This window comes from Lepidochelys kempii, chromosome 9 (genome assembly GCF_965140285.1).
Source record: "Lepidochelys kempii isolate rLepKem1 chromosome 9, rLepKem1.hap1, whole genome shotgun sequence".
Classification (NCBI taxonomy): Eukaryota; Metazoa; Chordata; order Testudines; family Cheloniidae; genus Lepidochelys; species Lepidochelys kempii.
Window position 1 is genome coordinate 13729746 of NC_136388.1, and position 24249 is coordinate 13753994.

The 24249-nt window shown below is 40.2% G+C and overlaps 1 protein-coding gene across 4 annotated transcripts in view; it reads right to left on the minus strand.

The window, feature by feature from the left end:
• The window catches only part of NAALADL2 (N-acetylated alpha-linked acidic dipeptidase like 2), a 920300-nt gene that overhangs the window by 244047 nt on the left and 652004 nt on the right, over positions 1–24249 (minus strand). For all 4 annotated transcript variants that reach the window (XM_073359348.2, XM_073359349.2, XM_073359350.2 and 1 more), the window contains one exon: positions 5896–6039. In XM_073359348.2, coding sequence (XP_073215449.2) covers positions 5896–6039 — 144 coding nt within the window. The remainder of the gene's footprint in view (positions 1–5895; positions 6040–24249) is intronic.

The following is a 24249-nucleotide window of genomic DNA, read 5'->3' on the forward strand; positions in this document are numbered from 1 at the left end:
AAATTCTGTGAAATAGTGAGGCTTCCATTTCAAATAGTCACAGGGCAGAAACACATAAGTATACTGTGCCATCTAGACATGGAAATGTACATCACCAAGCTCCCTGGTGGCATTTTCCTCCATTTGTTCTTCTAGATGTGTAGCATGATGCTCATGTACTATGTCAAGAAATGACAAGGTTGTTTGCATATTGACATAACTGAGTGATGTCACGGTCAACATTATTAAATGAGGTTCTTCCAGCAAGCTCTGAAGGAGAAACACATATAACAGTATCACAGTGCTCCATTCTACTACTGCAATGCCTGTCAGAGAACGTTGTTTGCCTTAGACCAGGGGTCAGCAACTGGTAGCATGCGAGCCGATTTTTACTGGCTCGCTGCTGTCAGCCAGGGTCCTGGCCGCCGGCCCCGCTCAGCCCGCTGCCGGTCTGGGTGAACGGAACTCCTGGACGGCAGCAGGCTGAGCAGGGCCGGCAGCCGGCTGAGCGGGGCCGGCAGCCAGGACCCCGGCTGGCAGGAACTGGCGGACAGAATCCCAGACTGGCAGCGGGCTGAGCCACTCAGCCCGCTGCCTGCCTGGGGTTCTGTCCACCGGCCCCGCTCAGCCTGCTGACGGTCTGGAGTTCCGTCCGCCAGCCCCTTGCAAGCCGGGGTCTCTGCTGCTGGCCCCACTCAGCCCGCTGCCTGTCTGGCTGAATGGAACCCGATAGTAAAGAACTAACACCAGTAACCAAGCAAAGTGAAATTCTGCTAAACGTAAACCTCCCCACCTAGCTCTTTCATTGTAAAAGTCAAATTCTTGATTCAACCTCCCTGATGTACAAGTCCTAGAATAGCCTTGAACAGAGGCTGTGAAATTTACCAAACTGAGCAAAATTCACATCGCAATTTTGTGGTGTGCATCTGGGATCCTGCACTAACACAACTCCACAAACCTCATTTTCACTTATGACTCAAGGTAAAATTTTAAATACAGGTCTCAAGTGCTTGTAAGGCTTGAATATTAACCCATCTTCATCACTAAACCTCCAAAAAATAGTGCTATTGAGTGATTAGAATGTTTCGTGTAGCTTCAGGTGTAAAAGATAGAATTGCTCAGATTCAGACGTATTTCACGCATGGGATACCTTCACAGATAATAGTACATCAGAAACTCACTAATAGGCACTAATAACTCAGAGACCCAATTTAAATGACTGAAATTCGTGAATTGGTAAGTAAGTGAACGAACAACAACAAAGCAAGGTTTCTGCAAGACAAAATGTCCTTTGTTTATGTTGATAAGTGTATTTTAGTTTTATGATAATATTTCATAACATTCTAGTAAATATGCTATAATATATTCTGTAAAAATAAGATCTATAGTATTATGAGACCTCACTACAGTACACTGCTCTTAATTCTTTGCAAAGATGCAGGGAGAGACCACAACATTTTTATTTTTACGTTATTGTTGGGGGGGTTATAAAACGTGTGGATTAAGGAGGTTGTACTGCAGTAAACAAAAAGCAAAACAAAATATAGGGTAACCTTTTATTCCTACAGTTTATTTCATAGCTTGTAACTCTTTAGTATGCCTGAGATGTTTCCCTCCCGATCTTCCCAACCTCTTTGTCACATTACATCCCTTGAAAACTGCTGGGCTGGGGGGGGAAGGAAGCAAAAGAAGAAAACTCTATCTAAATGCTTAATCATTACTGATGAATTCGCTGTTCAGCTTTTTGAAACATACTGACAAGAGAATGATGAGCATTTTATCCTAACAAATTTTAAGCCACCCAGTTGTCTGAATTGCTCATTCATCTCTTTTGACATCTCAGTGACGAGTTCTACATCAGAAGTGAAATATTTCTTATGCTTTCTTAGGATCAACGGGGAGTCTGAAGTATCAGCCTTCTAATATGTATCATTCTACTCAGCCGGCAATTTTAAAAATACATTAAGTAGTACATAGATACATACCAGCTCAAATTTTTGGTCCATTCCAACAAATCCTCAGCAAGGATCATGAGGGTCTCGAGGACTGTGTGTCCACTACATGAAAGCATGACACATTCTTCAGCTTTATGTGAAGTTGTTATTACAGACTCTCCTAGTTAAAATCCAAGAATGCTCCACCTTGGCAACTTTAGTCAAGGTATTTTCTATTTGGAATCAGACATAAGCTGTTCTCTTCAGGTCCAGGCTAAGATGAACTATGGCCAGGTTTTTCCTAGGCATAGAGTCTGACAAGCCCTTTACTCCCAGAAAACATGCAACTCCTGGTGTCCCAGTAAAATAAAACAAACTGAAATAAACAATCAACTAACCAATCCTGAGGCTGCCAGGCAAACAAAGCTGAGTGCCTACCTTTAGGATGATTCTTCCCTGGACCCTGCAGGCAGAGATCTTGTAGAGCTGGAAGCAGGGTAGATCCTGTCCCTCTCTAGAACAGAGGTTGCCCAGCCCAAACACGAACTTTTAAGGCTTGCTTGCTTCCGGAAGGCAGCTCAGCTGTTAGCGTTCCCTCTAAGCTATAGAGCTCACACATCTCATGCGGGGGAGTTTACAGCTAACTGTCTGGCTGGGTGTCCAACAAAGGGAGCTACTTCCCCACTTTATTTATCACACCCACACTGCACCAAGAACCAAGGACTAGCGCGGCCATAGCTAGGAAGCCTGGGATATGGTGATTTCACTCAGATCTGCATACTCTGGTGTAGATGCTGGACTCCTGGATTTGGTGCCCAGGTCCATAAATTGTAAACATAGGGTCACCAATGAGTATGGATGCTCTAGCACTGGTCTTGCAAACCCAGAATCGATGGACTTCAGACCCTCTAACCCTGGTCTTACACTGCAGTGTAGACATAACCAGAGTTTCAGTCTGTAAAGTCTTGTCTGAAAAATTCATCCACCACAACGTGCAGGACTCCTTGAAGGGTGAAGAGGTGAGCGAATCCTGCCTAGATTTGAAAGTGTGGCTTCATAGAAATGGGGTAATTATTAATATCAAAATTGAACTATGTATTTGTGATTTGCATTACCATAGCCCCTCGGAGCCCTAATGATGTGTTGGTTCTGCTCTCTCTACCTTCTCTTTCATTTTCTTTTCCAAATCAGCTTCTCTATGCAGAAAATGCTTCTGTCAAGCATTTCTCTCCCCTCAGCCACTGCTATTTACATACAGTACTTGCATACCATGAGACTCTCCTATCATCCTCCCTGTGGAAGACCTTAGCTACAGACAAATGAAGGGATTTTGTTCTCCTTACGTGGTGCTGCTCTCTGCTGCTCCCAGGGATGGACAGACACTTCTCCCTTCCAAAGGGAAAGTTCTTTAACTACTTCTCCACTTGCTGATCACATTGCCTTACATTTATTTACACTGCCTCTGGCACTTCCCCCACCCTTGACGCCTTTGGGGAAGAAGAAGTCCCTCTATAAAAACCACCTAGTTAAGTCTGCATTGAGGAAAATATTCCTTCCTGACCTCAGCAGTAATCACGTTATGTCTGGAAGCATGAGGTCTCACTGCCTTCATTCTTAGCATTTGTAATTACAAATGCTAAGAGTGGTCATAAACTTAACCAAGCTTTTTATGGTCTTGTTTTATTATATCCTTATTCCACAATAACTTTCTAAAAGTGGTAAACAACTGATACAACCACACACACTGTACAATGGTTGCCCCTAAAAATGCATTTAAAGTTTGCTTTTTACTATAGTAATTGTTTTATCGCCTATAGATAGCGTAGGGAATACTGTGCTAATGTTATTTATTTACAAAGGAAATTGGCAAAGCCTTTTAAAAGGATGGTATTAACACATAGGCCTAAAGCTCTAAGTTAGGTTAAAAAATTGTTAGTCAAAATTATCATGAAGGTTTGCAAAATTAGGCTAAGAAAAATAATAAAAAAATGATAGCAAGCAAATTTTAGAGTGAAAAATATGTCGAAAGGTCATGACTTATTTTTGCAGACTTATTTTTACAGTTACTTAAACATATATGCTTGTAATCAGTGCTAACTACTTGAACAACAAGTTATAAGAGTATAAGAAAAACTATGAGAAAGGAAAAGAAGTACTTGTGGCACCTTAGAGACTAACCAATTTATTAGAGCATAAGCTTTCGTGAGCTACAGCTCACTTCCTCAGATGCATATCGTGGAAACTGCAGCAGGCTTTATATATACACAGAGAATAGCTTATTACCAGCAGGACAGTGGGGTGGGAGGAGGTATTGTTTCATATTCTCTGTGTATATATAAAGCCTGCTGCAGTTTCCACGATATGCATCTGAGGAAGTGAGCTGTAGCTCACGAAAGCTTATGCTCTAATAAATTGGTTAGTCTCTAAGGTGCCACCAGTACTCCTTTTCTTTTTGCGAATACAGACTAACACAGCTGTTACTCTGAAACCTATGAGAAAGGAGTAAGTCTTTCAAAACCATAAAATGTTCCAACTGCAAAGGGGAAAATAAGTGATTAATTAAGAAATGTTAGTTATTGTCTCTGTTCGCCAAAATTTTTGTGATCTTTTATACCCTGGAAATTTGGTATGTGTTAAATGTAACTGTCCAGACAATTAATCACAAGGTAGTCATTTGTTAGTAATAGGACAATAATAAGTTACACATTTAGCCACAAACTGTAATATGAACTAAATAAAGGGGAATATAAGAAACCTGTAAACTTTGAACCACCTCAGCCCAGTATGAGTGGCAGCCTTGTGGCCCCAGAGTGGGTCAGTAATTGCGTCTCTTCAATGTGCTGCTGTTTTCTTTGGTCAGGCAACCTGACTTAATCAAATAGTAAATTGGCATTTACTATTTGAGGTTTCGGTAATCAACACTTTAATAGAACCCATTACTTACAATGGCCACAACACCTACATATACAAACAATACCTCAAATGGACTGGGTTAAATAGATGAGACAATACAATGTGTGTCCCCACTGTATTTTTCCTCTTATAAAAGATAGACTAACACAAAATAAAAATCAAGAGAATATTTATGTTCGAAACATGCAGCATTCCTGAAAGGTTCTCTATGCTTATTCCTTCACTTAATCTCTATGCAGTATCTCTTCTGGCATTTTTCTCAAATCAGTAATCAGTTTGTTAAGGCAATAATCTGCATGACCTTGGTGAAGGTATGGCCTTTGGAGAGGCATTCTGAATGCATTCTCCCTTTTCTTCCAGCCCTACTCAACACATGCCTTTCTATTGCTTTTGTTGTCAGAATTCAGCCATCTCCAGGTGAAACATATGGGAAAAGGTCCCCTTAGATATGGGCACAAATACACATTACTGATGTTTATTTTCTAGCAAACAGATACAAACTAAATAATGTGAAAGATGGATCACCATTTAGAAATGCTACATATGTGCTGGAGGCAGAAATAAGACACAACCCATCGCATTAATATGGTAGTTTAAATGCTCCAACAAGGCCTAATAAACTGCATTGCATCACTAGCAACATCTCCAGGGTGATGATGCATAAAGTCAGAGGGATTTTCTAGTCAACAGCAGGAATTAGAGTTTAATGCCTTGTACTAAGAGACTTCGTACTCCTGAAATGTGACTTACATAAACTGAATCTTGGCAGATGCAGTGTTTGCTGAAGCTGAAACTTGGAAGCAATGCAAATATGGTTTCTGAAGCTAATGCACAAAATGCCTTATTTTAAAAATGGCTCTTTTATAGTACGTCACAGCATTTTGTTTTCACTCAGCCTCAACTTAGCCCATAAATTACACTCTAAAGATCTGCTTTTTCATAGCCTGTTCTTAAAAGGCTGCTAGCAGAACACACCTGCAATCAGACAAACCCTCAATTATACCCAATTACTCAGAATGTATTTGAAGTACTTAAGGACCATTCCATAATGAACAGAAACCATCATCACCTGTCACAGGCAGTTTGAGAGGGATACACCCATCACTTTTGCTTCTGTCCTCAGGTAAAGAAACCAGTCTTTTGATGAGCAGTGCAGATATGGGTTGCACTAACAGTGATGTAAGGTTCGATCGGTTATGTCTGTAGTTTCCATCTGCAAATGAATGAGAGAGAGCAAACAGCAATTTAGTAAATGAAAAATTAAAAAGGAAAATATTTCCAGAGTCTGCATATGTCTTAAAACAGACAAAGCCAATACACAGTTTATGATATAGCAGACTCACCCCTACAATGAAAAGTTGGATTTAGATTAGCAGCCATTACTCTGCACTTACATTAATGAAAGAATTTTAAAGCTCTTTGGTGATGTATACTACAATTTAGGATTTGGGAGAGTAATTTCTAAAGAAGTAAATCACCCCAAAAAAATCTCCTGTAGCACATATTAAATCGTCTGTGTGGTACAGATATGAAATGAGGGTGGCATGTAGTAAAAGGAATAAAAAAAAGAAAAGAATTATTGGGATTCTATGGTTACCTTTGTTCAGTAAGGAATGAACAAGATGATACAATAGTATCAGATGGCAAAACAGACATTAAACTCAATGGTGGATTCTAGAGCAAACAGATGCATAGAGAAATGCAAGCACAGTGCCAAACTAACTGGATTGTTTAGTTTTGCATAGATTTTTAAATGACACAAAAAATAGCAACATATAGCACTGGTCTTATTCAAGGAGCAAAAGACCTACATTACCATACAGAGCAAGGCTTTCACAAGAATTCTGAAAATAAAACATACAACGTAGACCAAACTGCACAGAACAATAGCCTCATAATAAATGTTCGACTCAGAGATCCTGGCTTTTTGATGTGAGGAGAGCCAACATGCATATATCTCCAAGCACAAAAATAAGAAATATATTCTTTCCTCTTTAAAGACCAAATCTTCATTGACACAAATGGGAGTTGTATTTGACTAAAGTGAATAGGATTTATCCTCTAAATGCAAGTATGTTTTTGTAATGTAGGGGTGAAGGTTCAGCTGAGGGATTTCTGACTGATTTCTTACAGATTCATGCTGAGCAGATGTCAAGTGGGGGAAGCTTACATAAAAGCAAAAACCTTCAAATACAGCTACAAAGAACTCGGGAAGCAGTAGCACAAGCCTGGTCATATCAAAAGGCGCAAGTCAACTATAAAAGTCTCCCCCAAAATGGCAGCAAAAGCTAATACACTTTGTGAGGTTGGAAGCCCACCAGTTATGGTGAATTGATTCGAGAGACAAGATGGAACTTAAGCTCTCTCATTTGAAGCCATAATGCCAACCATTTGAGAAAGTAATGGGAAGGGAAAAATCTCTAAAAAGATAGATGCAATAAAGGAGGAAATGACCGTTATGAGAACAAACAAAACATATTTAACATTAAAAGGTTGAGTGAGTGAAGCAGAAAAACTGATTATTTCACTAGGGGACAAATACAAGATGCTTGAGGAGGAAAACTCCTGACTTAAAAAAGGATTCTCAACCTGCCCTGGAACAAAAGACTGATGACCTGAAAAACAGTCTAGATGAAATCATGTTTGTTTAATTGGGGTCTTAGGATATGCTAAACCCCACAACCCGGAAGAATTTTCAGAATCCATGCACCAAAATGCCTGTCAGATCAATGATAATGATTTGCCTATTACCAGGGAACAGACCAGGAGACATCTTGCAAGGAACTCCCCTCTAAGAGCAACTATGATCCACTGTTATATAACTTCCAAACTCCCATGCATTGAAACTGGTTCTATAGCAAGCGAGAAAAGTCAGAAAATCTGCTGTATCCCTGCCTATACTACATTATTTCTAGTTTGGAAATCCAGAATAAGGGTAGATATTTGATGAGATTAAAAATAAACTCTGATAAAAAAGTATCTGCTTTATCCAGCCTGGTTGAGGCTGGTGTGCAGTCCTTTACAACACCAAAAGACAGCTGGCTATTCCTGGTGACCTCCATAATGCAATCACAAGGTGTTGGACCCATCAAGAATCAATAACATGCACTCTAATTAAATTCTACAAAATTACTAACAAAAATCCTGTTAGTGAACTAGCATTGAATTAAATTCTACAACCACCTGCATGTAGCCTTCCTTTGTGGACAGTGCTGGAAATACCAGAGGCTTTCCAAGGTTCCATAATTTGCCTTTACAAATAGTGCAAAAACAACAAAAGCTACTGTATACTGTTATAGAGAAGAACCTATTGTATGCCTAACATACAGTAGAAACACTCTCAGCCTGAGGAGGCTTGTAGAGTCCTGAAGCTAGCGAAGTAATGCTCAATTATGTCTTTGCAGAGGCACAACCATGCTGTGGAGGGTAAAAGAGCACCATTCAAGTGGCAGTGACAGCGACCACAGGGCCCCTGGTTCACTCTGTGGGTTGTAGGCACCCAGTAAGAGGAATCACAGTCTAGGTTTCTACATATGGAGAAGATTTCTGATAGTAGAGAGCTCTTTAATCTACTAGACAAAGGCATAACAAGGCGCAGTGACTGGAAGCAGAAGCTAGACCAGGATCAGATGGTATTCACTCAAGAGTTCTGAAGGAACTCAAATGTGAAATTCAAATGTGAAATTGCAGAACTACTAACTGTAGTTTATAACCTATCATTTAAATCAGCTTCTACACAAAATGACTGGAGGGTAGCTAATGTGATGCCAATTTTTAAAAAGGGCTCAGAGGTGATCCCGGAAATTATAGGGCGGTAAACCTGACCTCAGTACCAGGTAAACTGGTTGAAACTATAGTAAAGAACAAAATTGTCAGACACATATATTAACAAAATATGTTGGGGAAGAGTCAACATGATTTTTTAAAGGGAAATCATGCTTCACCAATCTACTAGAATTCTTTGAGGGGGTCAAAAGCATATGGAAAAGGGGGATCCAGTGGATATAGTGCACTTAGATTTTCAGAAAGCCTTTGACAAGGTCTCTCAAAGCCTTTTAAACAAAGTAAGCTGCCTTGCGATAAGAGGGAAGGTCCTCTCATGGATTGTTAACTGGTTAAAAGATCGGAAACAAAGGGTAGGAATAAATGGTCAGTTTTCAGAATGGAGAGAGGTAAATAGTGGTATCCCCCAGGGGTCTGTATGGGACCAGTCCTATTCAACATATTCATAAATGATCTGGAAAAAGGGGTAAACAGTGAGATGGCAAAATCTACAGATGATACAAAACTACTCAAGACAGTTAAGTCCCAATCAGACTGTGAAGAGCTACAAAAGGATCTCACAAAACTGGATGACTGGGCAACAAAATGGCAGATGAAATTCAATGCTGATAAATGCAAAGTAATGCACATTGGAAAGAATAATCCCAACTATACATATACAATGATGAGGTCTAAATTAGCTATTACCATTCAAGAAAGAGATGTAGGAGTCATTGTGGATAGATCTCTGAAAACGTCTCCTCAATGTGCAGCAGCAGTCAAAAAAGTGAACAGAATGTTGGTAACCATTAGGAAAGGAATAGCTAATAAGACAAAAAATATCATATTACCTCTATATAAATCCATAGTACGCCCACATCTTGAATACTGCATGCAGATGTGGCCGCCCCATCTTAAAAAAGGTATATTGGAATTGGAAAAGGTTCAGAAAAGGGCCAAAAAAAAAATGATTACGAGTATGGAATGGCTGCCGTATAAGGAGAGGTTAATAAGCCTGGGGCTTCCCGCAGCTCCCATTGGCCGGGAATGGCAAACCATGGCCACTGGGAGCTGTGGGCGGTTGTGCAAATGTAAACAAACTGTCTGGTGGCCTACCAGCGGATTACCCTGACAGGCCGCAGGTTGCCCACCACTGTCCTATGGTTTCAGCACATGCAGTGTGAATAGTATTTTTAAGTTGATCCCAGTGCTCTTGAATGTCAATTATGTTGTCAGATTTCAGAGTAACAGCCGTGTAGTCTGTATTCGCAAAAAGAAAAGGAGTACTTGTGGCACCTTAGCGACTAACCAATTTATTTGAGCATAAGCTTTCGTGAGCTATCCGATGAAGTGAGCTGTAGCTCACGAAAGCTTATGCTCAAATAAATTGGTTAGTCGCTAAGGTGCCACAAGTACTCCTTTTCTTTTTATGTTATCAGAGAAGTTCGAGAGCTTCTCAGACAAGTGTTGCTGGAAAGTCTTGCAGCTGGCTTGGTCTTGAAGTGCTTTGAGGTTGTACCACTTTCGCTTTGTCTTTGGGATGTTTGCAGTAGGTGGAGTGAGCTGCAGGTATATGAATGATCTTACTAATCAAGGGTCTGTCCAACAGTGGCCTGTACTTCTCATTGCTCATGTTATACAGCTGTTGGTGTAATTTCGGGCTCTAATTATAACATAGTCAAGGAGGTGCCAGTGTTTGGACCAAGGATGTTTCCAGGTGGTCTTAAATTTGTTGATCTGCCTAAAGATGGTATTTGTGATGAGCAGGTCATACTCCACACAATTGCTGAGGAGGAGAATATCATTGAGGATTACATTTCCCACCCCTTCTTTGTCTATTGTGCTGCTCCAGAGTTGGGAGTCCCATCCAACTCTGGCATTGAAATCTCCCAGGAGGATGAGTTTGTCTGCCTTCGGTGTGGCTGCAAGGACTACACTGAGAGCACTGTAAAACTGTTCCTTGTCGTCTTCCTCATCATTGAGTGTTGGGGTGTGTGCACTGATGACAGTGGCATATTGAGCGCATGCTGAGCTTGATTAGGAGACGCTCTTTGATCCCCAAGGGAAGCTCCAAAAGCTGACTATCTTATTTTTGATGGCAAAGCTAATCCCGTGAATGCATCTCTCTTCAAGTGGTTTCCCTCTCCAAAAGAAGGTGTAGCCACCCCCATCTTCTTTTAATTGGCCCTCATCAGCCTGGCAAGTCTCACTAAGGGCTGCAATGTCAATGTTGGGTCTTGCCAATTCTCTGGCAATTCTTCTTTCTGGCAGTTTCTTCTTTCACTGTGCTGAGAGTCCATAAGGGTGTGGATATTCCAGGTGGCAAAATTCATTGTCTTGTATCTCTTATTTCTGCCGCGATGCTGAGTGATTCCACTGACTAGGGTCTTCTAGGTGGAAAAGTGTTAGACAGCCTATGTTTGGGGCACCTTTTTTAGCCCCCTCCCCATCTTGGTTGAGCAGAAGGGATCCTGAAAGGCCTGCTCAGTCACAGCTGCTGCTGCCGAAATGCCCTTCTGTCTCATCCAAGGACATGATGACCATCACATGGCTGCCGCCTCCATGCAGATTTGTGACTGAAGATTCCCAGAGATCGCTGCTCCTGTCTTCACCACCACTCATCTGTCACCACAGGGCTTTGTGTGGGTGTGAGCTCTTTGGCAGAGGCCTGCGCATGAAATCTTTTAATGTAGGGAAACAGGTGTGCAGGTGGTAGCCACACGAGACTTGATAGGAGGAAAATCCTGATCTAGTGACAAGGGAATCCAAGAGAACCAGGGACCTCCCGCCTGCTGAATCTCTCATCCGCCTTCACAGCCACAAAGTATTACAAGGTCCTCTTATGTGCCTGATCCACCGCTGGGGTCCTGCACCTCAGATATACCAGAAGGAACCACCTCAGATAAGAAATCCATCATCTCATGCTCCCACACAATGGAAGAAAAAAAAATCAGAAAACCTACCCGGAGCTCATGCAAGAAATCCAAAACAACAGAAGTTGGTCCAATAAAACCCTCACCCACCTTGTCTCTCTAAGGATGTGATACATTCTCCACCAGAAGTCTTTAAATCAAGATAGAATGTTTTCTCTAAAAGGTAAGTGCTACCAGAAGTGATGAACTTGATGCAGAAACCACTGTGTGAAATTCTATGGCATGTGCACATGCAACAGTTCAGACTAGATGATCATAATGGTCTCTTCTAGCCCTAAAATCTACATGCCTAGAGGCAACGAGTGACTGAGTGGTCAAGAGTGAAAATGAGGGACAGAATTGCCACCTTGAGGATATCCATGTTTACTTAAATGTACAAGTAGTAAGCAACTGGAACAAAGGCACATGCAATAACAAAAAGGACTACTACCTCATAATTAATTATAAACTAAATATGACTTGAATGGGAATAAATTGTTTAAAAATATTCATATCAGAAGTATTCTAACATATCTGATAAATGATGAAGAACAAGGGAAAGGGATGTTTGAATAAATGAACTCACTAAAGGACAACCAACATACTAGAAATATAAACTCTATAAATTGACATCCAATCCTAATGTTGTAATTACTTTGCCAACAAAGGCACACTGAGGAAAGGATCTGTAAATGCTGTTCTACTCAGTTTCTTTCCACAGCACCCTTCATTATGATGTGGCAATAGCAAATTCCTGGCACATTATTCTAATTATGCTAATAGTGCTTAATCTATAAGCCCCTTCATGAGACCTAATGAATGCCACTGAAGTTATTGAAAGTAGAGGAAAAGGAAAAAATAAGTTTAATCTCAAATGCTACACCCCAACTTGAAATTCCATGTACCTAGATGGGATTTACAAAGGGTATTAAAACAGTTAGGTACTCAGGATAGGATTTTAAAAGGAGCCTAATGCAGTTGGGTGCCCAAATCTCATGGGTTTTCAATGGGAATTGGATACTTAGATTCCTTAAAACTTTTGAAAACCCCACCCTTCTCATGGGACTATATAGGACTAAAGACAAAGATTGCAGATGCTGGGCCATATTCTGCTCTCAAATCATAGTAACCACGGAGTAACTCCAGTGAAACCTATGAAATTGTGAAGAATTTATACTGTTGCAACGGAGAGCGGAATATATAGTCTATATTGCCAATCAGTGTTAAAAAAAAATGTGCAGTCCGCACATGAATTTAGCATGCTAACTACTTGCTTTAGTGGAGCTAATTGGGTGAGTATGAGTCAAGTTTGCAAGCTCAACCCTAAATCTTATGGTATACAAATCCTAAAGCCTTTAGGCAAGCAAAACTCCCACTGACATCAAAATTTGACTCCAAAAATATCAACTCAAACAATAATTTGTATCATTTTCTTTATTCCTGATGAGATGTAAAGATTCTAAGGCCAGAAGAGAACATTAGATCATCTAGTCTGACCTTCCACACAACACAGGCCGTTGCATTTCATCCTGTTATATCATTGTTGATCCAAATATGGGTTCTTTTCCTAGTTGTTTAGATTTGCGGTATGACTTTTTACAAATAACAGCATCCTTGTATCTCAGTTTCCATATCTGTCAAATGGGCATAACAATTCTTCCCTATTTTCCGAGGGTGTTAAGCGACTTAATTCATTAGAGTTTGTAAAGTGCAATAACGTCCTTGGAAATTTGCCATTGTGAGAATATAATAATTACATTTCTACAGCACCTTCCATTAAATTCTTTATGCATCCAGGTGCAAGCATAATCTTTCACACTGTCCTACTGCTTTTCAGCCCACTTGGAATAAAGAATCATAGGGGGGAGGGGAAGTGCAAAAAATCTAAGAGGGACTGGGAAAGGTTATGGACTTTTTTTACCCTCCTAACCACAACATCTTATTTTATCCCTAATTTCTTACCTTAATATTTCCTGATTATTTTTAAATACAAAGGAGTGTGCGGTGCATGAATTATTTAGTGTTGTTTGTTTTGATCTAGTGCACAGAAAAAGGGTGGACAGTATTACTATATGTTGTCATTTCTGTTTATTAAAGTCACCCTCTACAAGGATCAGATAAAACAAAAAGAAAATTAATAAACAAATGTGGCCCAAATTGTATTCTGTTATTGACAAAATTCAGTAAAATAATTCCCCTTTTATGCCCTAAAATATCATTTTAATGATCTAAAATATATTTGAAAAAAAGATTAACTGTGACTGAACACTGGGCATACTCACATCTTTGACTTTCTGGTGCATTAATAATAAAATGGTATTCGTTTTGAAATATCTGAAGTGAATGCCTCATTAAATTTTCACCTAAAGCTTAATGGAAATTTGACAAAGTTTTATGTTGAGAACAGACACCCCAAGCAGGACTTTACAGCACACTAGGAAAATTAAATTATGGCATAAAAGACAGAATAAAGTGTGTTTTGTTGAAGAAGAGGTTCTCTCCTGTTAATCCCCTTGAGTGAAGAGAGGATTTCTTTGGTGATAGAGATGTGTGTATTCTTAGCATTGCATCTGACCGCCCTTTGACAAACACTTGATCTTGCACTAACCCTGGCGAAAATGTACCCGCTTAGTTGAGAATCTCTGGCCCTTACAGAAGTGTTCTTTCAACAGAAACTCATCCCCATTTTTTCCTGATTGAGTCAACAACTGGTGTGCCACCCCTGCTGCTTGTTGTATGAATCATGAATTTTTCAGTTACCTTGTCTTTCTCCCAACCTGCCTCCCTATCTTTGTTGTATCCATCTTTTGTTTCTAATTGTATGCTGAGAAAGGAATAGACTGTCATTATTAGGTATGTACAGTGCTTAGCGTAATGGGACCCTAATCCCAGATTAGGGCCTCTTGGAGAGACAAGGACTTTATTATGAAATCATAATAATTCCGCTCTGCACCACCTGTTCTCAAACCCTCAGTGATGACTATTTACTTTCTGTCACAGCAAACACTACTTCTAATATTGATGTGATTCTGCCCACATGAAGTAACCTGTCACCCTCTCTATTAATGCTGATGGAAGAAAACAACTTGCACTGTTACACTTCTGTGTACCTTTCATGTAAACAAATCAGTAACAAAAAAAAAAAGAATATTTTTTCCTGCAACCCTTAGAAGCATTTCCTGATGAGTAGCACCTTCCCATGAGACTAGCCCTATTGAATTCAATGGGACTATTCGCAAGACTATGAGCATGGGCTGCAAAATTGGGTCCTAAATATTTCATGAAGCTACTTGGGCTCAATCCCAAACAGGCCTCTGATGAAGAATAAGCCCATCAGCTGCAACTATGGGAAGCATGGTGGTAGGCTGAGAAGCCTTTTTCTTCCAGAGACTATTTAAGCAGTGGAGGAGAATTAGACTGAGTCATGATGCCGCTCCAGTATGCTTTCTCTTCTCATTTATGGGAGAGGAGGTCAATAAATGTGTGAAAGGTTGTTTGATTCCCTTCTACACCTTTAGAGAGGAGAAGCTTTGTGAAAACCATGTATCTTCTCCACAAAAAGAGAGCTGGAGGCCATCCATGTTTATCTCCATGGGCAGATATAGCCCAGCAGAGGGGATATCCGTCCCTCCACCCATGTCTCAAATATGGAGAGTTCCATGGAAGTGGGTGTCATGCAGTATGCACATAAGGAGTGAGCTATATCAGAGGGGGAAGGCCATTTTGTGGGCATACTTGAATGGAGGGCATACTTGAAGAGTACCTTACAGTGGTGGAAGGAGAAAATAACTTAAAGGTAGAAGGTGTCCTGGGAGGTATAGACTAAGTGTAGTTAAGCATGCATGGGAAAACATACCCCTGGTGTAGGAGAATACTACATTAGGAAGGAGCGCTCCCTGGAATAGACATCTATAGAGTACAGCTGGTCACAAGCAACTTCCCCTACTATTTTCATTCATCTCCTATTGAAGTAACCACAACATAAAGAGCCTAGTAATGTATGTCAACTCAGGAGTATTTTGCTTTACTACTGCTATCATTATTGATAAGTTATTGAAGGCAGAACACCACTTATTGGTCTTAGTAAAAAAGGTCCAAAACCTCTGTGATTCTGTAAGCAGGGATTTAGTGTATTCACATGGCTACAGGAATTGGGGTTTGAAGAAAACCATAAAATATCACGAGACTCTTGAAAAAATTGTGTTGGCAACACTGTGTGTTTATATACATTCACACTGATTTGAAATTTTTGTGTGTGGCAGGGGAGGGGACAGAGTTCATCTTGGTTTATACTAATTGAGAGTGTCCCTTTAAACAAATGATACTTTTGTTCTTAAAAAGAAAAACAAACAAAAACACCAAACAGGAGCACTTTCAAGATTGGAACCCATGTCTCTAGAGGGAAAAGAACCTTGCATGATGGTCACTGTCATTTCATTCCCCCCCAACAAATCTGCTCAACCATTAGAAAAGAAAAACGCCACTCCTCTGTCTCTAAGTACAAATCACTTGGTCTTAATGCCCACTTAATGTACTGTACAAACATTGTCAGTCTTGTTTCTCTTTAAGTTAAATGGAATTGAAAGAAACATTTATTTTGCAAAGGCAAAACCACTGACACATGTTGATGCAAAAGCATCTTACAGCTGCTGCACCTGCTCTCTCTCCCCCTGCATTCCTTCCCCCGCCCCCCGCTGTAGAATATTTAATAAAATGGGGGGAATACAAACAAAATCTTTTCACAATGTTTTTATCACTTTATATCCCCCTTTCCACTCAGCTTGTTATAGTCACTCATCATTAAAATGACATAAAAGTGACTGAAATAGAGCAAAATTAAGAAATGTTTCTTCTAGGCTAATGGATATGGTAAGTCAAGAATTTCCACCTAACAAATACCCCAGAGTTTTGTTACATATTTAAATGAAAAAAGGAAATAGAAACCCTGCTACAGTGAACAAAAAGGAAACAAACGATCAGTAGGAAAATCATTTTGTCATCTCCTTCTGACAACACAATAGATGGAAAAGGAACCCCAGTAGCTGAAGCAGGGGTTAATTATTTCACAAGAAATAAAAGTCAAAACTAACTAAAGAAAGGTACTTCTCTGATCTCATTGTGAATATGAACTTGACCACTACCACTTGAACTAAAAGAAAATCTTCATTGACTGTCAGAAGTATAGGCCCTATGATATATGTTTGAGCAGTTTTTATTCTATCTTGTAGATGGAATCGGTAGACATACACACTAGCAGGTTCATCAAAATATGCAGTTTTAGAAGACCTGATAAAAAGAAACATTATTATAATAATTAGTCCCCCAAAATCATGAGTTATGACTATATAATGAGGTCTACAAACCCTCTACTGAACATACACAGAGCGGGGAGGAGACTGTGACATACCAGGGTACTGTCCAGACCAGTGGTGGGCAACCTGTGGCCCGTCACGGTAATAAGCTGGTGGGCTGCCAGACAGTTTGTTTACATTTGCATGGCCACCCTCAGCTCCCAGTGGCTGTGGTTCGCCACATTCCGGACAATGGGAGCTGCGGGAAGCGGCGCGGCTGTGTGTAATTGCAGCATGTTGGCTACACTTGGATTACACTGTGCTCTCACCAGCCTTGGTTATACTTCAATGTGACCCCAACACACACCCAGATTTCCCCCCAGAAATATATGCCCTGTACTGCCCTGCACAGCCCTCTCCTAGATAGCACACATATTTTAAGTCTGTTATTCCTTTAAGGAAATAATATGCCAATTTATTATCTCAAATAGTTATTCAGACACTTCAATTTAAACCCACTGGATTAGATAAAACAGTAAAACAAGATTATTAACTCCAAAGAGATAGATTTTAAGTGAGTACACATAACGAGGCATAAAAGTCAGAAATCGTTACAAGAAAAAAAAAGATAAAATGTCTACTAATGCCTAACAAACTATATTTGATTCAAGCACATTTTTTCCACCATATGCTCCAGCAGATGACTGACCAAACTATCAGGTCAGGACACTTCATGGCTGGTAGACTTAATTGGAGTTGAGGGTCCAGGAACTGACCTGACAGAGACCAAACTAAGGAAGATCAGTCAGGAGAAACTGAAACCCTTTGAAAGATCACACCAAAAGACTGTGACAGACTCTTTAAGAATTGTCCAAGCATCTAGGTCTTTTAGAAAAAGTAGAACAGAGGGCTGAGAGAATAAACACCCAAGGTCTAATGGCTAGATTTCTTCAGTAGTCTGAGCAACTGCAGCTTTTTGTAGAAATATACCGTAGATGCAGCTACAGGGACTTTCCCTTTTCCCCTGTCTACGAATGAATGAATTAAAATCATATTAAATTAATATCAAACATTGATATTATATGATGTGCCAGATCCAGTAGTAAAATGGGGAACTTGATGGTAGTTCATATTATAATTAAAATGTTTATCAAAGGAAAGTCAACGGTAAATGATACAGCTTTGGATAAAATACTGTGAACTTTAGTGGCATGGTCAACCTCATGAGCAATCATGCTAGGAAGGAGAAAGGTTAAATTCATATTGACTTATTTTAGCGTAAGTGATAAAGTGAAGACGTAAGGCTGTTTGCAGTCAAGCATGCTTCTACTATCAAGTTAGTGAAATACACCTGTGCTGAAAGAGGCAGTAATAAAAATAATGGAAATCAAATAGTGTGTATTTATAAGAACAACTGACCAGAGTGGAACAATCGGAAATGTAACTGTTTGGTTAATAATGCAAAGACTCAGCTCAGCCATACATATTTAGGTCCTACCATTGCTGTTAAAACAAGGAGAACAGAAATGGGAGATTTATACAGTTGTTCCAGCCTGCTGAAGAACAACATTTCTTGAAGTGATTTTGCATTGTACAGTGAAATGTTAAAATGTTAAAACAAGTTTACAGAGCAACAAAGAATATGGAAAGACTTTTTATAAGTTACATGAACTGTCACATTCCAGGGTGCAATCCAGACCAGTGCGGGGTTGTTTCACCTCCTTCCCTACAACCTTGGGTGCCTCACAATGCTTTGCTGCTGTAGCTCCCAACCTGGCCCACTCACAAATAGCATGCAGATCACACCCTGAGTGTCTGTGTACAGCTGCAGCCTGCCAGCAACACTCCAGTCAAAACTCTGGCTTCCACCAGCCTCGGTTACCACTTGCAGGGTGACCCAACACACTTCCAGTCCCGGATTTTCTCAAAATACATGTGTTCTGCAATGACCAACCCTCTCTTCGACAGTTCAGATATTAGAGGCCCGTTGCCCCATAAGGTGTGTGACAAAGCTCTGTCCTTGCCTCTGCAGGTCCCGCATTTCCTGGCGGATTTCACTAGCCTCAGAGGCTCACTGTGACCCTCCACATAACCCTTCTCTCTCTAGAGACAAGGGTCACAGTCTACTGAGCCATTTTCATCACAAGCCAGCGAGGGAGGTGAGGAGAAGTTATCCTTCCTTGCACAGTCTCTGTTGTTTCCCAGTCTCAGTGATTAATCAGGGGGCAAAGGTGGGGGGAGCCCAGGCCCACCCTCTACTCCGGGCTCCAGCCCAGGGACCCTAATAGTTTCAGCTATGGTAGCTGACCTTTTAGAAACATGACATGTACAATTCCCTGGGCTACTTCCTCCACAGCAGCCCTCACTTCCTCAAGCTCCACTTCACCCTTACCTCAGGGCCTCCTTCCTTGTGCCTGATATGGTGTGTACTACTCAGCCTCTCCAACAGCACAACTTCCTCCCACAGCTCCTGACATGCACACCCACCTGACTGGCTGGGAGGCTTTTAACTAGTTTCAGCCAGCCCCTGATTGGCTTCAGGTGTCCCAATCAACATAGTATTCTCCCTGCCTTCTGGAAAGTTCTTAATTGGCCCCAGGTGTCTTAATTGACCTGAAGCAGCTTCCATTTCATTTAATCTGTTAACAGGGATTTGTTTAGCCTGGAGCTAATATATCTATCTCCCACTACATTTCTATAGCCATCTGGCCTTGCCCAGTCACAGGTGTCAATATACAACAGTTTGCTACTTTAATTAGAGTAACCAACCAATTCAGTTTAAACACAATACTAGATTAGTTTTGATTAAAGAATAAAACAAGCTTATTTAATTGCAAAGAGATAGATTTTAGGTAAGAACAAGTACAAGGTATTAAAGTCAGAAATGGTTACAAAAGATGAGTAACCAATTTGGACCAGCAGAAATGAGATAAAAGGGGCTGTCTCCTTCAGCACGTAGCTTCCCAAAAGCTGAAGACATCTGGAAGGGAGAAGACTGAGGTCCTGCGCCAGCCACCGGGGAGTTGTCCTGCTGACATCAAATATCTATCTTAGATAAGTACCTGTAACTGTCTCTAAAAAAAGAAAAGGAGTACTTGTGGCACCTTAGAGACTAACAAATTTATTTGAGCATAAGCTTTCATGAGCTACAGCTCACTTCATCGGATGCAAGCTGTAGCTCACGAAAGCTTATGCTCAAATAAATTTGTTAGTCTCTAAGGTGCCACAAGTACTCCTTTTCTTTTTGCAGACACAGGCTAACACGGCTGCTATTCTGAAACCTTTAACTGTCTCTGTTTCCAACAATTCAGGTTGCCTACTAATGCACTGGGAAAGGACTATAGTCATGTCTGTCCTTCACTCCCCGTTCACAGTGTCAACTCCTACTGTGAACAATAACTGAGCTGAAAGTTGACAGCTGAGCAAAGATCTGGTGATAAGTAACACACAGACTTTCTTTTGGGTGACAACCCAAATCAGTCAACTGACCACTTCCTGAAAGGTACCTAATTAGTAAGGAAGTGTACACACTTGTGTATGTGCGCTAAAGATTGTCTCAGAGTTACTGTGAACCTTTGTTTTGGAACAGGTTCCTGTAAAGTAGGTTTAAAACTGAACAAGTTAACTGTTAATTAAGATTTTAGACCACTGTACATGTCTACCTTAGTTAATGGTTTCACACTGCCTTTTAAGTTTTAGCTGTATATAGACATAAAATGAGACTAAGCATACAAGCTTTCTGAATTGTACTCAATCTATATAATTGGTCATAAAGGTAGGAGTTTATTTTAGGTACTTCAAAGGGTCAATCATATCCTGGGGCTAGTATCATTTATTGGGAAATAGATAACTAGGGTTGGCTACTGTACATTCATTTGGAAGGAGACCTTGATAAACTGGCATGTAAATACTTAACCAAATTATTTTGTGACCAAGCAATGGAGTGTTGTTCCTCTGTTGTGTTGGCAACACTAGAGTTGATAACTAATTGGCACAACTGAGGTCCTGGTCTGAGAGACAGTCAAAAAACTAAATAAAGTTACCTTCCAAAGCCAGTAATTGAGTATAAGTGTTATTTTCTATTGTAGTTGTGGAATTTGATTCTGAAAACCTGAATGGTTAAATGGACCAGTTTTCTAATTTGTGTTAGCCAAATCATAGTCTAATACCATTTTTGCCTTCTTATATTCTATATTATTAATTGCTGTTAAGGATATTTAAGAAACTCTACAAAACTAATTTCAATTGTTTCTCTAGTTGAGCAATCAAATTTAAAAGAACTCTAAGAAAGGTGGTCTGGGTAATCAATTAAGCAGTTGTTTAATGAAGGAAGGGTTTATACCCTATCTTTCTTGAAAGAGTTAAAGATTTTAGTATATACATTAATTATAAAATTTCATATTTTTGCATATTGCTCTTCACATGCAAAGGACTTTTCCAAATTTCCCAAATGTGGCCACTGATTTGTGGTGTGCAACTTGAGACCCTTTGGGACTGATTTCAAGAGATCCTGAGCACCTGCAAATTTCACTGAAATGTGAGTGCTCAACACTCCTGGACAAAAAAAAAAAAAAATCAGACCCAAGATGTCTGCTCTGGGACACTCAAAAATTAGTGGCCTCTTTAAAAAATGTTGACCACAGTACACTACACACACTGTGATTGTGTTATATGAGTCTTAAATTGGGCACAACACAACATTAAGGATTGAGCAGAAAAGAAAATAAATTCTTACTTAATACATTAGTGCTGCCCATTGTCCGAAATCACTTTGTTGCACAAATATATATTTATAATAAAATATTCCTACCACAAAATTGTCATGATGCGAATACTACCTCACGTGGCATGCTAAAATGTACTACAGTAGGAATTAATTGGTTTTTAGCTCAGAACAGTTTGGAAATGTTATTGCTCATGCTCAGGATTATGGTTCTGAACAAAAGATCTATCTATTAAACATTTTTATGTTTTCCCAGAATGCCCAGTGATTAGTTCACTTCAGGAATGTATGTTTGCAAAGCATGTATCTCAGATGTAGCTGCCTTTGTGACCCTCGAGCATAGAACCCTAAGCTGTGCTATGTCCTTCAAAAATACAAGTCAAATTTACCTACCAAGTTTGACAGCGATAGCTTTTTAAATTGAAATACTATAGGCCATTTTGAATGAAAGTGCCAAGCGGATTATAATGCTTTTCTTCAACTTCATTAAAAAACATTCTTTATCTAAGATCTATTTGGGTGTCTCTCGACTGCTTGTATGCACTGGGGCCAATTCTTCCATACCATAACCCCACTGACTTCAGTGAGTGTTTGTCTCACTGATTAATTTGGCCCGCCGTACTGATATGGAAACACATCCATTCCCACTCGATCTATCACTCTTTTACTATAAGTCTGGATCGTTCCCTTAAGTGTTCTTTGCATCGGAGAACTTTGAAAACATAAAATGACACCACATGAACAAGAAACCAAACAAGAGACACAAAAAACATCTACTTTATCGTTTATTCCTACCAAGATATTCTGTGCTCATAAAATTGGAATGATTGGCCATCAGCAAACTGTAACCCTTTATATATTCACAAGCTAAATGCAGAGGCAGCTCTCAGCAGTGGAAGTTTCCTTGCTGGCTTTTTATTGATAATACTCCCCTTTAATCCTGAAGGCTATGTGCATGTGAGATGATTCGTTCAGTATCTGGTTATGGAAAGCAGTAACTTTACATTTTTATAAGGCAAGGAAAAATTAGCCAGGCTGATATGTGGGTAAAGAGCTTTTTAAACAAACAAAACCCCAAGAGCAGCACAGTGACTACATGTGTCTACCCACTCATACCCCCCAAGTTTGCTGGCCATGCATTCATTTCTGGAGGAAGTTTTACTCCTGGCTGGGAATAGTTCATATGAGCTAGAGTAATTACTTTATTCAGTGTTGAGATGTTATTTATGAATAAAGCCCTTCTGAGGGTGAACAATGTTAGAATGCAGTAAGATATACAGAACTGCCCTCTTCCCCAGTAAATTAATACTGCTACATGTTCCACACACAAGTCTTGGCTGGGGTGGATCTGACTAGGGTGCCTGTTCCCTACTCCTTATCTAGCTGCAGCACACCAGAATGAAACAACAATGATAATAATGCTCCAGCTGTAGATTTCAAAGTGCTTTGCGAAGGTGGGCAAGTGTCATTATTCCCATTTTACAGATAGGGTAACTGAGATGTGGCATAGCTAAGTGTATTGCCTTCCCTCAGGCTGTGTGGAGGGCACACTACTCGTCCCGGAATCCACACAGCGGAAGTACGTGTTTGGGAGAGGAGCAGGCAGCTCCTGTAGTGTTGTGTATTATCTTCACATGCCCTCATTATCTGCAGAGCTCACTATGGCAAGATAACTGCCTCTAGGCTTCCCTCCCCTTTGCAGCATGGATAGACCATAAAGGATGGTTCTCAGGGTAGCCACCAGCTGCAGGAGTCCTGTCAGCAGGGGTCCTTTGAGGTTAGACTTTCAGATAAGGGGGTACCAGAGACCTAGAGACATGAGCCTCCATGTGGATGACCCTTATTTCCTGCTGAGCCCCCAGGGGCTGAGTGACTCTTAGGGTATCCATGAAGTTGATGGGCTGGCCCTCTGGCCACTTGGGTGAAGGGAGAAATCCTGCCTTTTCCTAGTAGTGCTCAGATACCCTGGCGATAGGCACTGTGTAAGAATCAATGGAACAACTGGAAAAGAGGAGAACCTCACAGAGATATTCTCCTCTTTATCTCCCTCCTGCAGGAGAGGGCAATCAGGCCAATAGGTGGCAAAATAACTGTCCTGATTATGGTTTAGTAAATTTACACCAGCCAGAATCTGCATTTGGAACACACATGACATCTTTAAATGAGTGTTCTGTTATGAACAAGCAAGCAATATTATGTACCCATAAAAGAGATTTATTATTATTAAAAATAATAAAAACCTTATAACACTACAAGGGAATGGAATGGAAATATAAAATCTTTAAGAAAAACCACTGATTGTGACAGCTTTAGGATACCAATTATTTTGTTTATAACACACAGTGAATGCCGCAGTGATTCAGAATCTCTCACATCCAGTATATATGTTGCAGAAAAAACAAAATAAAGTTGTATGTGGTACCTGTGGTATGGTATATGTAACCTATAAAAAATAGGCATTAAATGATTTATTCCTCCATACAGATTTGAAAACCACAAAGCTACGGTGTGCTAGATATTCCCATGCACCTGACATGAGGTGACTTATTTTGGGCCTTAGTCTTGGTCTTGCCCTTCTTTGGATGTCATTCCAGAAGCTATTCATTGCTTTAATAATCTTTGTTGCCCTGTACTTCACTTTCCCCGAGCTTTTTTTCTCTCTTTTAACCTAATCTAGTTAAATCTTGATTTGGAAGAAAGTGCCAGGTACCCTTACATTTTCATATTTAGGAACT